The following is a 15,875-nucleotide window of genomic DNA, read 5'->3' as shown; positions in this document are numbered from 1 at the left end:
TCTCTCTCTCTCTCTCTCTCTCTCTCTCTCTCTCTCTCTCTCTCTCTGTCTCCTCTCTGTGGCTCTGTCTTTCTGTTCAGTCAAAGCCTACAATGACATTTTCATGTTCAGTCCTTAGGAGGCAAAGAATTCAAGGAACAAGAATCAGGGAGACTCTCCAGGCAGAGGAGGGGATGGGGGTGTGGAGGGGACACTCAAATGTGATCAGCTGCTGTGATTTTCCAAGTGGAAGGGTCTGGGAAAGTATGGTGGTGGGAAGGAGAATAGCAAAAGAAACCAGTCACATACTAGAAACGTTCCCCAGAATGGGGAAGGGGAATAGGTCAGGGAACCACAGGGAGAGAAAACACAGTGAAGAAACCAAAATAAGTAAGATAGTGGAGGGAGAGAGAGGAAGGCACAAGCTGGGGTGGGAGGCTGAGGAGTCCAAGGTACTTGATGGAGGTCAAATCAAACAGGTTAAGGGAGGAAGGCCTTCAGGGCCTATAACTTTTTCTAGAATGACATGGTAGAATCAGGAACCATAAATCCAGAGGAAGAGATCTCGGGGGCTAACTGGTCTAACCTCCTCATTTTACAGATGATAACACTGAGACCCAGAATGATGAAGTGATTTGTCCCAAGTCACCAAGGTAATTAATGGAAAAGACAGGATTTAAGCCTGTGGGGCTTCTTGGAAATAATGGTAATAAAAACAATAACTAACCTTTTAGGAGAACATTACCTGCGCAGACACTTTTGCATTTTATACCAAGACAATCCTCTGCTATGGTCAAATATTTTGCAGATGTGGAAACTGAGGCTTGAAACTGACAAGTGATTTGCCCATGGACATACAACTAGTTAGTGTAAGAGATAGGATTCACATGCTCATCCTTCTGAACTACATTTTCAGGCCTCTTTTCTGCCCTTTGAGGAGGGGAGCAGGCATAGAGAGGAGGGGATGCTGGGGGGGGGAGCAGTATGGGTAGGGTCCAAGGCATTTCCACTGCCTTCTCCAGTTCAATTGCATCATTCACTCATTCATCCATCCATTCTTTCAATTAGCACATATGTATTCAGTGCCTACTGTATGCAGAACACTGTACAAGTAATTCAGGAGCTATCAAGTTTAGATCGACAGGGTCCCTGACTTCACATAACTCCTAGTCTTGTAGGAGATGACACAAACACCTGTAGCTATAACCCTTTATAAGTATATTAGACTGTGCTATGTAGGCTCTGGAAAGGAGTCATGGATCAGCAGAGGGGAAGGGCTGGAGACCAGAGAAGACTTCAATGGGACTTTGGCCTCTGAGCTGGGCTTGAGAGATTGGTAGGAAGGAAGAGGGTGAAAACATTCTAGAGTTAGCAAAGCCATAACAAAAACCTGAGAGCACAGGGTATTTTCAAGAGGTGGAGAGAAGTCCAGTTTGTCTGGGAAACAGAATGGCTGGGAGGGGGGGGTTCAAGATGAAATTGAAAAGGAGGGGGGCACTCATCTGTGGATAGCCTTAAATGCCACACAATGGAGTTTAAACTTCATTTGGGGAAGAATAGGGAGACATAGGTGACATTGGGCAACTCAAGCAAGGAACAAATTCTCTGAACGCTTCTCGTGTGTCCAGCTTTGTTCTCCATGCCGGGAGTGAGGAGATGTTATCTTCATCCCCCGGAGTTCACTGTCTGGTTGGGGCTTGGGGTTGGGGGGAGTATAGTAAATTGTCTGTATTGCTAGCTGCCAATTGAATCATTTATTGAGGAAACAATGGGCAAAGAAAGGAGAGAAGAATGTAGATGGGATGGTCAGGGAAAACAGCCTGAAAGACTTGAGTGCTGAGTTGGGATCTGAAAGAGAGGGAATAGATTTGGATAAAAACTGGGCTTGCTTTTCTCCACACTAGAACCATAGGAGACAATGTGCAAAATTAACAGCTGGGTGTGAGGTTTAGTCTTTGGGCCAAGAATGAGATGGTAACATCTGCTTGGGACAAGTTTTCCCAGTCAGGTGGGTCACCCACCAGCCACCTCTGGAATTTTTTGAAAGCAACTCGGTCCATTGTTTTCCTTTGTCCTACTCCACCTCTTTTTCCCAACTTTTGCCAAGTGCAAAAGGTCCTCAGACAGAAGTCTGGACACAAGGGATGAGTGTCTCTGGCCATAGCAGTTCGTGAAAATGTGACTGGATGGGGAGAGATCATGAATATTGGTCCATGACAAATTGGGAGAAAATGAGTATTTCCTTGGGAAGGCTTTCTGGTTTAATGCCATAAAGACTTCACCATTCCTCCATTCCAAGTCACAGTCCTAGCTTATAGATACACAGTATTGAGGCTTGTTTAAAATGTTTCTGCTGCAAATACTGTTTCCATTCCTCCTTCCTCCTTCCCCAACCCATCCCATCCCTTTGGTTTGTCTGTGTGTATGTGCCTACCTTCAATAGACTGTCATTGTTTCTGGATAGTAAAACATACATAAAAATAGTAGAAAACAAGACAGTGAAAGATAATGTAAAATATATGAGAAAAGAATTTAAAAATCCCACCTCCACCAAGAAGTGTTCCTTGATTGCTAGAAAGAAAAGCAGCAAATTCTCCATAAACCCCATTGGCACCAGGGCTTCAAATGGTCTATGCTGGCTAGTCTACCAGTTAGGAGCTTTTCTTTTTCTTTTAAAAGTGGTATTTTCTTTCTCTTTATTTATATCCCTGTCATATTTTCCCTTGACTTCCCACCCCTACTCCCAGGTATAACAAAATTTTTGAAGGGTTGTTTTTTTTTGTAAGACATGACTTTTCTGGTATATAGGGAACTCCTAGTAAAGAAATTCCCTTCAAATGTGGTTCAGCACCTCCATTACATATTCTTCAAGACTTACCTAGGGTACTGAGAGATTAAGTGATTGTGAGGCCAACACATGTCAGAGACAACTCAAACCCAGATCTTCCTAATGCAAAAACCAATTTCCTATCCATTAAACCATGCTGCTTTTCCAGAAGAAAAAAGTCTAGTCAAGTAAAATAAATCCACACATTGATCACATCTGAAAATGTGCCACATTCCTTACCTTCAGTCCATCCCCTGTGAAAGGTAGAAATCATACTTCATCATCAGAATTCTGAAGTTGTGGCTGGTCACTGCATTGATCAGAGTTCTGAAATCTTCCAGTATTGCTTTCATTTCCTTTTGTCTTGAATACTGGGTAAATTCTTTTCTTGCTTCAGTGTCTCTTTATTGAAGTCTTCCTAAACAGAATCAAAATAATTTATTATTGGGGCGGCCAGGTGGCGCAGTGAGTAAGAGCACCAGCCCCAGTGTCGGGAGACCAGGATTGGTTCCAGCCGCAGATACTTGGCACCCACACAAAATAACTGGCCGTGTAACCTTGAGCAAGTTACTTAACCCCAATTGCTTTAAAAATAATAATAATTTATTATTATGAATTTGGTAATTATTAATATTTGTCTTTTCTTATGTCACAATAATATTTCATTCCATTCACATGAGAGGTAATGAGGCATAGTAGATAGAGAACCTGTCAGAGACACTTGGGTTCAAGTCCCTCCAATGACAAAAATTCTGACTGTGTGATCCTGGACAAGTCACCTAACTTCTCAGGACTCTAGGCAATGTTTTAAGACCATAAGCTACAGAGTTGGTAGAGAGCATTTCCTCACATGGAAACTCCTGATAATAATGAAATCACTAATTCCTAGCCCTATTCCTACCCTCATATACCAGTTTTTTCAACCATTCCTCAAACACTGGGTACCCTCTTTGTTTCCAGTTCTTTGATAGTAGAAAAAATGCTACTATAAATATTTTTGTAGACTTCCAGCCAAGATGGCAGGGCATGAATGAAGGCAAATAGCCCAGCTTCCACTTGCCTACTCCAGCAAAATCCTGAAATTCTTACCAGATTAAATAATGATCAAGAGATCCAATGAGAAATGACAGTAAGTGACTACTTCTGCCCAGAACTGAACAAAAAGTAAGACAGAAGATTGCAGGAAGTAAGAAAGAGGGTCATTGTCAGCAAAACAAGCACCAGCTCCAACAGACAAGCCCATAGCTTCCCAGTTTGGTCAGAGATGGGCCAGAGACAGGTGCAGCTCATAAATCTTTGTCTGGCAGGAGCAAGAGGGTAGAGTTCTCTGTCCAAAAAAAGCCCTATGGTGGTAGGAATTCCACAGAGGAAACCTTGGAAGCTCCAGGGAGTGGTGATAAGCACTGAGGTGCCACAGTATTCTGGTGAAGACTGCCTAGGAGCTCAGGGCTCCCTAGCACTCAGTCCTGAGTCACCATTGAGGACTCTGAAGACCCAGGGCTCTGAACCTCAAAAATTCATGGGGACTTAACCTTAGGAGGTAGAATGTAGGTGTAGAAACCCAGGTGATCCACCATGAGACCAAGCAGGACTGACATCCTATACCCAAAAGCCCAGCAGGTCATAGAGTTTAACCCTGGCACAAAATCCCCAAGTCAGGAACTAAAACTATAGAGAGGAATAAAACAAAGAAGCCATTGATGAGCATAAAGAATTATTGTAGACACTGGCCCTGGAGTCAGGAGGACCTGAGTTCAAATTCAGCCTCAGACACTTAATACTTACTAGCCATGTGACCTTGGGCAAGTCACTTAGCCCCAACTGCCCTTACTTTCCCTCTGCAAAAAAAAAAAAAAAAATCCAATCTAGGAAGAGAAAGAAACTCTATCCATAACAACTATTGGCTGAGACTCAAAAGAGAAAGTGGATTTTCTACAAGGACTATAAGGTTGATTATCTAGAAGAAATAAAGCAAAAAAAAAATGTTTCTAAAAAGTTCTGGAGGAAAGAATTGCAGAGGGAATGAGTAATTTTGAAGAGAATTTGGTTAACATTACCCAAAAAACAAACTCCATGAAAAATGAAATAGCTCAAATAGAAACCAATGATTTCTTGAGAAAGCAAAAAAATATTAGAACAAAGTTAAAAAATTGAAAAATAAAAGTAAGATAGCTGATTTCTTTTTTTAAAAAACTGACTTGGAAAGTAGGCCAAAGAGAGATAATTTAAGCCTTCTTGGACTCCTTGAAAACCATGAAAAAAATATTTTTAAATGCATATTTCAATGAACTATAAATAAAAATGTATTAGATCCATTAAAATCAGAGAGCAAAATAGAGATAGAATGATAAAGCCACCTCCTGAAAGAACTCAAAAAAGTCATTAAAATGTCATAGCCAAAATCCAAAGCTCCCACACAAAAGACAAAATATTGTAATCATCCAGGAAGAATCCATTCAAGTACCAGGGAACTACAGTCCAGATCACACAAGATCTGGTAGCTTCTACAATAAATAAGAGAAAATCTTGGAATACAACATTCTAAAAGACAAAAGAGAGAGATATACAAACAAAAATCATTCACCCTGCAAAACTGAGTATAATCTTATGGCAGAAAAAAATGGAGTTTTAAAAGAATATAGTACTTTCAGAGTAGGAACTCTGAAATACAAAGACAAGTACAGAGAAACCTATAAAAGTAAAGTTTTGTGAGCATTGGGAGGAAATCTGTGATGATACAGTGTTAAGATTCTAATAAGGGAAGAAGAAACATGTGTCTCTTCAGAACCAACTATCTTCAAAGAGTATGGAGGAAATTAAGTAAGAAAAATAAAGGTCTGAAAGGTGGATTGATTCTATTCTGAGAACTTGAAGAAGATAAAGAAAAGGGTAAAAGTTTAGAAAGGATGAAGAAAGAGTTGCATTTTATTATTTATCAAAATTGGGGTATGTGAGAAAGAGTATGCAAACCTCAAGGAAGGGATAGGAGGCCGGATGAGTGACTTTACATCTTATCTGAACCATACACAAGAGGCTTAAAAACACAGAGAAAGTTTGGGATACATCTGATTCAATGGGGAAACAAGTGGGAATATGGATTGAGGGATTAAGACAAGAAATAGTCATGAGAAAAACTAATGTTTTGATACTGAAAATGAGAAAGAAATAAAAAGAGAAGAGGGGAAGAGAGGAGAAAGAAGGGGAGAAAAGGGAAGGGGAGATGAGAAAGGAGGGGAGAGAAAGGGGAGATGAGAAAAGGGAGGAGAGGAGAAGGGAAAGGAAGACAGGACAGGACAGGAGAGAAAAAGGGAGGAGAAGAGAAGGGAAGGGAGGGGAGGGGAGGAGAGGATCTAAAGGAATTCCCATTCATTGGGAAATGACTGAATAACATAATATAATGGAATATTATTGCACTGTAAGAAACAACGAAAGAAACAATTTCAGAAAACCCTGAGCAATATGAACTGATGCAGAGTGAAGTGAACAGAGCCAGAACAATTTATACAAGGAAAACAATATTGAAAAGAAAACAACTTTGAAAGACTTAAGAACTCTGGTCAATGAGATGACCAGCCTTGTCTCCAAGAGTTACTGACCTCCTGAAAAAAAAGGTGATGGATTCAAAGTGCACAAAGAGGAATTCTTTTCTCACTGTGAGGACTCATTTTGTTATGTTTATCTGTTACAAGGATTTTTTCCCTTTAGTTTTTTTTTTTTTTTGGCTTTTTGCAGGGCATTTGGGATTAAGTGACTTGCCCAAAGTCAGACGGCTAGTAAGTGTGTCAAACGTCTGAGCCTGGATTTGAACTCAGGTCCTCCTCACTCCAGGGCTGGTGCTCTATTCACTGCACCACCTAGCCACCCCTTCCCTTTAGTTTTAATTGGGGGGGGGTTGGCAAGGGAAGAGTGATGTTAAGGATGAGAGGGGATTTAGCAAAAGAAATGCCCCCAAAATGAGAACCATTCAAACTTTTTTTCAAATACACAGAAGAGAATAAAACTCTGTTTGGCATTTAAAGCCATTCACAGTTTTGCCCCAGGCTCTTTCTCAGATGATTACATGTGTTCCACCAAACTGAGCTCTTGGCTGTTCTCTGTACATGACATCTAATCTCTTACCTCCGAGCCTTTGAAGATGCCATCTCACACACTTAGGACATTCTTCATCACTTCTGCTTCCTTTCATGGCTCAGTCCCAGTGCCAACATACAGGGGCCTTTCCTGAATTAAATTGTTAATGGCACATCTCTTTTGTTTATAATGTGTGTTTTCTTATTTGTAGACATGTTATATCTTCCCAAGGCAACATAAATTTTTGGGAGCAAGGATTGTTTCACTTTTGTCTTCACATTCCTAATACCTAGCTCAATCCCTAGCATGTAGCAGGCATTTAAAAAATACGTGCTGATTGATTAATCAAGGTCAGAGCTACTCAGAACTAAAAGCTCCCCAGGGAAACTACAGCTCCCATGATTCTTGGTATCTTTCCAGTCTCACCTGGAGGCAATCTAGTATATGGATAGACTTGATGCATAAGGAGTTGGACTAGACCAGAGTTCAAATGCCACCTCTAAATGCTTTCTGGCCCAGTGATGTTGGGTATTTCATTTACTGTCTTTGAGACTCAGGCAGCCCTTTCCAACTTCTCTCCAGTGGAAGAAGCTGATAGATGCCTAGAGGGATAGATGGATGATCTAAGCTTTGGAAGGCCTCTGGTTATTTTTGAGTTTAAAATATTACCCCCATGACATCAGAAATGACCTTGAAGTGGGTGGTCAGTAAGTCAGAATCTGAAAAGTTTTGTTGATGGAAGAAAAATAGTCAGGCTGGGGAAGTATAAAGAGAAATAAAGAAAGACTGAAGGAGGGAAAGGAAACATGAGAAAGGTGGGACAAAAAGCAAAATTGGGAAATTTCTTTCTAGCCCTTGTCTTAAGCCCTTTGCAGTTCTCCCACTTAGAGGGGTCTATTGCCTTCTGACCTATGGAGCCCTTGATCATTGATTCAGAGGATGAATGCACAGATGAACACATTGAAGTACAGAGAAGGAAAGAAACTGGCTCAAGGTCACACAATAAGTGAGTTGTAGAGAGGAGATGATAACAAAGGTTTCCATCACTGGTACTTTAATTTGCTCCAGGACTCCTTTCAAAGAGGAAAGTGACTTAGGATCTCAGGCCCCTAGGGTGGGAGTGAGAGAGTGCTGAGAGTGTCCCTGAGAGTGTCAGGAGTTTTCATCTCAGGAGAACTCGGAGAGGGCAATGATAAATCCCAAAGATGGAGAGAATTCTGAGTGAGGAGAGATTTGGCGGAAGGGTTGGGGTAGAGAGAAGTTCCTGATTAGGAGTCCTTCCCAGTGCCCCCTGTACCATCATGGGTGGGTGCACACCAGTCTTGGATAAGGGAAGGCAATGTTTCCCACTGTTGCTTTTCAGGATCAGAAGGAATCCAGCTGGGCTCCAGGCAGGAAATCTGGGGTGATCAGGGCTGGACTCCACCCAGAGCCTGGCCCAGGGGTGAGAGTCCTTGCTGGCAGCAGGAGGCCCCTGTGGCCGGATCCCAGTCTCCCATCCTGGAGAAAGACATGTATTCATAACAGCCAGGCCTCACAGGCAGCCTGGCAGGGGTTTTAACCAAGGAAGGAGAATTTTTTTTTTTTTTTAAATAGGCCAAACAGTTTGGCTCCTCAGCCCCAGCGGGGCCTGGTGGGTGTTTCATAAAAGTTCTGCCTCATCAGCCATTCACTGAAGAAAAAAAATTAAAAAAATAAAAAGAAAAAAAATAACCAACCCTTGCATTCCTTCCTCTGCAGACCACGGAAAAAAAAATACCCCCCCCCTTTTGTAACCTCCAGAGTGGGTTTGACTCTGCCCCAAACTCTGCCTTGGGACCAGTAAGCCTTATACTCAAAGCACCCCTCATTCAACCCCACTCTATTCTTGAGGTCCTTCCGGCCAGCACTGTGTCTTTAAGAAACTCCTAGCTGTATGGAAATCCGCCCCCCGCCCCCACCCTCCCCCCCAAAAAAAGTGAGTGAGAGAGAGCACAACCCAAAAAAAATTGGCATCTTTTCCCCCTCCAGTTTCTGGTGTCACTTATGAAACACAGGTCCCTGCTTCTGCAAAGGCGATGTTTGGGTTGCAGGGGGACAGCAGCGCCGGGGCATCCTGAGCCCGCACCTAGTGCCTTCCAGCCTGGGTTCGGAAGCAGTGGCAGCGGTAGGCATCGCCAAGCTGGGGGGCGGGCGGGGGGAAGAGGGGGGACATAAGGAGGGGAGGGAGCAGTGAACCCGCCCAGCCCCTTGCTCCTTCCTCCTGGAGGCGAAACCGCCCCCTAGGTCGGGGCCTCCCTCTGCCGGCCACAGCTGGCCCCGGGGAGCCCGAGCGCTCCAGGCTCCAGCGCAATTTCCATGTCTCACTGTGTGTGTGTGTCTCTGTTGTTTTTGACTCTCTTCAGAGGGTCGGGAAGCACCGGGCTGTCAGGACCTTCAACCCAGTTTAGCCAGCCTGTCCTAACTGCCTCGTTCCAAAAGACAAAGGAGGAGAGAAAAAAGAGGTAAGGGCTTGTATTGATTTTTCTTTTTTAAAGAAATTCTGTGTTGGACTGGAAAGGACTTTAAGAACTTGACAGAGGCCAGAGGGGGGCCCGCTTGGGCTGACTCCCCTCCTCTCTCCTCCCCTCCCTTAGGCAAGGACAGATGCCCGCTGGATGATTTCAAGTAACTTTTCCCCACTCCTAATTAACTTCCCAGGAAGCTTTGGCTTGCGACTGGGATCTGTTTGGGTTTAGGGGCTAGAAGCGTGAACTCTGTGGATGCCCTGCTGACACCCACTCTAGGAAACTTGGGGAAATCCCCAACTTCCACCTTCCACACCCAGGCATGGTGGGGGGAGGGCAGGGTGCCGAGGACTTGGAGCGAGACAGTGCAGCCGGCTGCCTCCCCTCTGAACTAGAAATACAAGGAGGCTTGTCGGGGAGGCAGAGAAGATTCAAACCTTCAGAGAGGAGGAAGGGGGGAAGGTGGCAAGGAAGGGAGGAACAGGAAGAAAGGGGGGCATCCTGGATAGTTTATTCAGACTAGGTCCCTGGGCACGAGGCTAACTGGAGAAGTTTGAGGACAGGCAACTGGGTGTGTTTCAGGAGTGGGGGTGGGGGACTCCATAGCATAACAGGGGCCTTCAATAAGCGAATATAAATACATACCTAGCAATGAGGCCCTCTGAGGGAGACAGCTGAGTGTGGGATATCAGCAGGAGAGGAAGCAGGGGAAAGCATTTGTAGTGGGGTTGGGAGGGGAGGATTGCTGGGGGGAAAAACATTTAGAGCTGCAAACTCAGAACCAGAAGAGACCATCTAAACTAATCCCTCCCCCTCATCTTGCAAAGAAGGAAACTGAGGTGTGGAGAAGGCAGGAACAGTGTGTACATTCACAGAGCTGGTTAACCAGGACTAGATCCCAGGTGCCCTGACTGCCCAGGACACTGGCCTTTCCACTGACCAGTGCAGCCTGTTTGTCCAAATGGAAGATGAAATCATACTCTTTTGGGAGGCGGGGAAATAGGAAGAACCTTATTTCCCTTTTAGGTAATCTCAGAGACCCTAGAGATGCCAGCAGGAATCTTAGTCCAGAGCTGGAGTTTTTGTGGTCTCATCCCACTGAGGATCTCCAGCAAGGACATTGGGTAGGGTGAGGGGTGGGGGCAGCCACTTGGCATGAGTACAGAGGCAGAAATTTGGACCTCAGAAATGAGCAGCAGAGTAGGGGCACGGTGACTTATGGTATCCAAAGCACCTTGGCAAACTCATTTTTTCATTCTGATCTGAAATCACCACATCATAGAATGTTAGCATTGCAAGAGACTTAAGAAAGGCCATTGATAAAACTCCATCTTAGAGAAGAGAAAACTGAGTCTCAGAGAGAGTAAGTGACTTGCCCAAGGCCATACAGTGAGTTGGTGACAGGGCCTGGACTAGAATCCAGATCTCCTGCTTCTGGCATCAGCTCAGGTCCTTTGGGCAAGCTGACTTTCTCAAGCTCACCCAGCTAATAAGTGCTGAAAGAGGGACTTGGACCCAGGTCTCCTGGATCTCAGTCTGGTTTTCTTTCAGCCATTTCATATACTGTATCTCCTACCTTACAAAGCATGGATGGTTGGGGGGTGGGGGGGTGGGCAAGAGGCATGCTAGCCTTCTTAGAATGAGAGAGGAATGTGTTTTACTTTTTTTTATCCCCAATCTTAGCTCAATGCCTAGCACATAGTAGGCACTTAATATTTATTGACTGACTTAGAGGAGACAATCAATCACTATGTGCAGCATCCCCTCTGTCAGGTAACATATCTTGGCTCCCTATGCAAAAAGAAATAGCATCTTTGTAGGCTCAACTAGCTAGGAGGGAGGCATTCTGGGAGTTGCAGTCAGTATTCCAGTACCCTCTTGAGTAAGTAGAATGAGTTGGATACCAAAGAGGGAATGTGATACCTGGAACTGCCCGGTGTCTTCCCAGGAAACATCTAAGACAGAGGGAATCCACCCTGGTCTTCTGTGGGCATATATGTGAGGATGCCAGTGTCTAATCGGAGGTCACTGGAAGCTTCTTACTAAAAAGATTCAGCTGTCATGAAAAGATTAATACCTGTCTAACATGTCAGTCATTCAGGATCATAGTCACAGGACTGGAGGGGAGAGATTATCCATTGGTCCTTTAGATCATTCCCTGCCATGGGGTAGAACTGCAAACCAATCCACCCAAGCCAAGAGTGCTTAGTTATGTTCTTAAAAATTCCCCCATCACCCCATGAAAAAGCCAAAGGAATTCCTTCCAGTCTCTTACCTCAGTTCTTCCTGCTACAAGGACACATCTTGCTTAGCTAACTCTAATTATTCAAAGAAATCCATTACTGTTAGGGGGTTTTCTTCTGGGGGAGGGGGAAAGGTGGAATGAAACCTCTATCTAGGTAAATAAGGATAATGCAAAGTAAATTACAGAGTGCTAGCAACTTGTGCAGCTCCCTTCCCTTTTCCAGCCTCAGTTTCTTCATCTGTAAAATGAGGTTGGCCTCATTTGTAGAAGTTAATGACCTCTATGATTTCTTTCACCTCTGAATCTGTGATTCTTTTATTCTAACTGGAAGAAGGAAAGGGGGAAATCAAAGGTTTCTGTAAAGGGCAGAGATGATGGGATAGTGAATGCCAGCGGGAATTTATTCAAATGCATGGGGACAAAAGATGGAATGCCAAGTCAAGACAACTTGCTCAAAGTCCAGAATTCATGAAGGGCAGCATATTAAATAAGATTGGGAAGGTAGGTGGAAACAATTGTGGAAGGCTGTAATTACCGATGAGGAATTATCCAACACACAAGAGGAAACCAATGCTGGCTTGAGGGCAGAAGAGTGATGTCATCAGACCTGTGCCCTTGGAGGATATTTTGGCAGTTGTACATCAATGGGCTGGGGTGTGGGCCCTGGGTATCCTTTTCTGATAGTGTGTGGGGGGAAAGCATCAAGACCCTAAGTTCCCAGGTACTTATCCTTGGGAACCAGCCTGAAACTGAGCCTGGATGGCTCAAAAAAGAGAGCCTGTCTTCTGTGGATAGGGCTCAAGGGTCTTAGATTCCAGCCTAGTTCTGGTTTGTGCTGTCCCTCCTTTACCTAAGGCCTTCAACCCATCAGAAATATCCTGTCACTGGCCATTATAACCTCTCCCTCCTCCTGTTCACATCCCTGTAGAGACCACTTGGGCAATATTCACCATAAAGAGAAACAAAGGGCACACCAGTAGGGACCATATACCCCCCTGCTCCAACACCCACTCCCTTTCCATTGTCCTTTGACATTTACCTGGGCATACCTGAGTGTCAGGAGGATTCAATCATCACCAAGTTGATCTTTAGCAGTCATCTTTGGTGTGATCAAAGAGTGTCATAAGGTCATAAGACCCATGCCCATGCTTGCCAATGGTTCTTTGGGTGACATTTGACAAGTCATTTCATTACTTCTTAATTTCCTGATCTGTAAAATGTGTTGTTTCAGTTAAAGCATCAAATTTAGATTGCACATAACTATATATAGTTAACCCTGATCTCTTTCTGGTTGAGGTAAAATTCCAGTTACTAGAAATGTTTGGGTAATGAAATAGCAGCTTATATTATGCTGTCTGAAAGGCACTGGGAAGGAAAGTTGGGGGGAAAACTGATTCTTTCTTAGAATTTCCCTCAGGCCTTGAGTAGGTGGGTAGATACTGCTGGCATCGACCTTTTCTGCCCTGAGATACCCGTAAAGTCAATGGCTTTGCTCAAAATCTCTCTTTTCTGCCCTAGTTCAATCCTACCTTCTTTTTCTTCTTTTGTTGGTTACCAGCTCTGGGTTCATCTCTTCCTTTGGAGGAAGTAATAGGCTTCTTCCTGTTAGTTTTCAGTGTCTCTGATACTGAGATAGCTCCTTTCTTTTATACAGATTCCTTATGGCATGTCCAAGTCTCTCACACAATGACTTTGATTTATTTAAGGAGGTATACAGGCCCTGTTAACATTCTGTTCTGATTGATTCCATCAAGAAATGTTCTTACCAAACAGAGGTAATTATTATAACATGGATGGGATAATCATTGGAGCCTGACCCTTACACTTCTATTGGGATAGTCCTGATGGGTAGGTACAGCAATTTCTATAATTCCCACTTTATAGATGAGGAAGCTGAGGCTTAGAGAGATACAGTGACTTGCCCATGATAACACAGTTATTTAGTGGCAGAGCTAAGATTTTATCCTAGCCATGTTGCCTGACCTCAAGACCAGTGTTCCTTCCAATTCACCAGACTTCCTGTCTTGCAAATATAACATTTTTTCTCTGTCTGTAAATAGTTTAGCAGAGTTAGCTGTATCTTGTTGTATAGAATATTGGTCTTGAGCAGGGCTGAGGACCCTCCTCCTAGTGGAGGAGAACATGCTAGTGGATGGGAAATCTGGCTGAAGCTCTGACCTCCAGGGGCTGGACTTCTCTATAACTGCCTTCTTTTCCCTTCCCCCAGGAGAAGAGATGAAGAGGCTACCCTTGTTGTGGCTGGCCAGCTTCCTGGGCTCCGTGTCAGGCTGCCCTGAGGTCTGTGACTGTGGTGAGAAGTATGGCTTCCAGATCTCGGATTGTGCCTACCGTGATCTCCAGTCAGTGCCCTCTGGCTTCCCGGCCAATGTCACCACGCTCAGCCTCTCTGCCAACCGTCTGGGAGACCTGGAGACAGGTGCCTTTGACGAGGTGCCCCTGCTGCAGTCACTGTGGCTGGCCCACAATGAGATCAGGGTTGTGGCCCCTGGCAGCCTGGCCCCCTTAGTCTACCTCAAGAGCCTTGACCTGAGTCACAACCTTATTTCCAACTTCTCTTGGAATGACCTGCATAATCTCAGTGCCCTGCAGCTGCTCAAGATGGATAGCAACGAGCTGGCTGTGATACCTAAGGATGCCTTCAAGAACCTTGGGGATCTCAGGTCCCTGCAGCTCAACCACAATCGCTTCCTGACTCTGGTGGATGGCACCTTTGAGGGGCTCACTTCCTTATCTCACTTGCAGATCAATGACAACCCTTTTAATTGTACCTGTGGCTTGCTTTGGCTCAAGGTGTGGGCTGTGGCCACTGCAGTCTCCATCCCCGAGCAGGACAACATTGCCTGCTCTTCACCCCCCTTCCTCAAAGGCATCCCCCTGGGCCGGCTCCCCCCTCTGCACTGTGCCCCTCCCACAGTACAGCTCACCTACCAACCCAACCAGGATGGAGCTGAGCTCCGGGATGGCTTTGTCCTGGCTCTGCACTGTGACACTGATGGGCAGCCCCCACCAGAGGTCCAGTGGCGGATCCAGACACCCGGCGGCAAGGTTGAGATCACCAGTCCCAATGTTGGGCCTGATGGACGGGTCCCAGGAGTGGCTGGGTCCCCCCAGCCCCGCTTCCAGGCCTTTGCCAATGGTAGTCTACTCATCCCAGGCTTTGGGAAACAGGAGGAAGGGACCTACAGCTGCCGAGCCACCAATGAGCTAGGTAGCGCAGAGGGTTCTGTGAATGTGGCTCTGGCTTCCCCAGGGGAAGCCAGCGAAGATGCCCTGGGTCGGAAATTCCATGGCAAGGCTGTGGAGGGCAAGGGCTGCTATACAGTTGACAATGAGGTGCAGCCATCTGGGCCTGAAGACAATGTTGTCATCATCTATTTGTCCAGCACAAACCCCAAGAAAAACAGGGCAAATTCCTTCGAGTGCCTGGGCCCCTGGATTCTTTTACTGAGTCTTTCTCACCTGGCCTTCTAACTTCTCCCCTTTCCTTTCTTCCCCTCTGCGTCCCTCAATATCTCCATTTGGTTAGAGGGTCTATGTAGCTCTCATCCCTCCCTGTCCCCATCCACTGGCCTCCCAAAGATACCCTCAGAGCTTTCTGGTCTTGCCAGGAGGTGGAGGGAAGCAGCTGACATTGCTTCCAGGAGGTAAAATAAGCTCTCTCCCTGTGTTTTGGTGTCTTCTCTTTGCCCCAAAGGTTCAACAATGACCTCTGATTACTCATGGCTTAGACATCCTGAGAGGCCACCGAGCCAACCAAGGCAGAATGGGGGCAAGCCTTCAGTTCAACTAAAATATGTGCCTTCAGTTCAACTAAAAAGCAAATATGAATTGTGTGCCTTTACATATTCTCAGCTCTCTCTTTAGTCACCTCCTCCTCACCCCCTTTAAATTAGCCCCTCAGACCTTCTCTCAGCCATCGGGTGTCAGCTCTGAGAAACCAATCCATTCTAAGGTGCTATTAATAACAGCTTTAGGGTGTTTCCCCTCCTCAGGTGGATTCATGTCCCAACCTGGGCAATATCTGAGGTGGAAGGAATGAAGCTTTAACAGCAGCATTCTAGGCACTATCAGAAAAAAAATGGGGGAGATATTTGGGAGAAGAGGGGCCTTCCTAGCTCTTCTCACTTCATTTCTGTGGGCAGCGATGGCCCTGATTGGGTCATTGAGTGATGGCTGCAGAGACCAGAGACTCTGGGCATAGGTGAGGGAGACAGAGAAGGGAAAGCTTCAGGCCATGGTGATATGC

At 45.1% G+C, this 15,875-nt stretch overlaps 1 protein-coding gene and 2 long non-coding RNA genes across 6 annotated transcripts in view; 2 read left to right on the top strand and 1 right to left on the bottom strand.

Annotated features, from left to right (window-relative positions):
- Positions 1 to 714, top strand: part of LOC138148687 (uncharacterized) — a 2,989-nt gene extending 2,275 nt beyond the window's left edge. Inside the window, exon 5 of the long non-coding RNA XR_011165121.1 lies at positions 581 to 714. This is a non-coding gene — a long non-coding RNA (uncharacterized lncRNA). The remainder of the gene's footprint in view (positions 1 to 580) is intronic.
- Positions 1 to 4,066, bottom strand: part of LOC138148501 (uncharacterized) — a 26,094-nt gene extending 22,028 nt beyond the window's left edge. For 2 of the 3 annotated variants that reach the window (XR_011165079.1, XR_011165080.1), the window contains exons 1-2: positions 3,896 to 4,066; positions 3,047 to 3,224 (exon numbers count right to left, since the gene is read on the bottom strand). This is a non-coding gene — a long non-coding RNA (uncharacterized lncRNA). Of the gene's footprint in view, positions 1 to 1,717; positions 1,828 to 3,046; positions 3,225 to 3,895 lie in introns of those variants that run through there. The other variant, XR_011165081.1, reaches the window with a different exon arrangement.
- A 4,761-nt stretch (positions 4,067 to 8,827) lies between these two features.
- On the top strand, positions 8,828 to 15,869 carry ISLR (immunoglobulin superfamily containing leucine rich repeat). 2 transcript variants are annotated; one of them, XM_069071187.1, is made up of 3 exons: positions 8,828 to 9,023; positions 9,262 to 9,360; positions 13,836 to 15,869. In XM_069071187.1, the coding sequence occupies exon 3, from the start codon at positions 13,844 to 13,846 to the stop codon at positions 15,098 to 15,100; it is 1,257 nt and encodes a 418-aa protein (XP_068927288.1). In that variant the 5' UTR covers positions 8,828 to 9,023; positions 9,262 to 9,360; positions 13,836 to 13,843; the 3' UTR covers positions 15,101 to 15,869. The 2 variants fall into 2 exon arrangements, with proteins under 2 accessions (XP_068927288.1, XP_068927287.1); XM_069071186.1 differs by lacking the exon at positions 8,828 to 9,023 and having other exon boundaries at positions 9,112 to 9,360.
- Positions 15,870 to 15,875: the final 6 nt, after the last annotated feature.

Source organism: Petaurus breviceps, unplaced genomic scaffold (assembly GCF_028583685.1).
Source record: "Petaurus breviceps papuanus isolate PSGF00001 unplaced genomic scaffold, PetGlider_PUasm1.0 90825, whole genome shotgun sequence".
Classification (NCBI taxonomy): domain Eukaryota; kingdom Metazoa; phylum Chordata; class Mammalia; order Diprotodontia; family Petauridae; genus Petaurus; species Petaurus breviceps.
This window is presented reverse-complemented; position numbering and strand designations above follow the sequence as displayed.

What these genes read in the sequence shown, in the direction of transcription:
- ISLR (XM_069071187.1), top strand. Translation starts at nt 13,844, where the DNA reads ATGAAGAGGCTACCCTTGTTGTGGCTGGCCAGCTTCCTGGGCTCCGTG.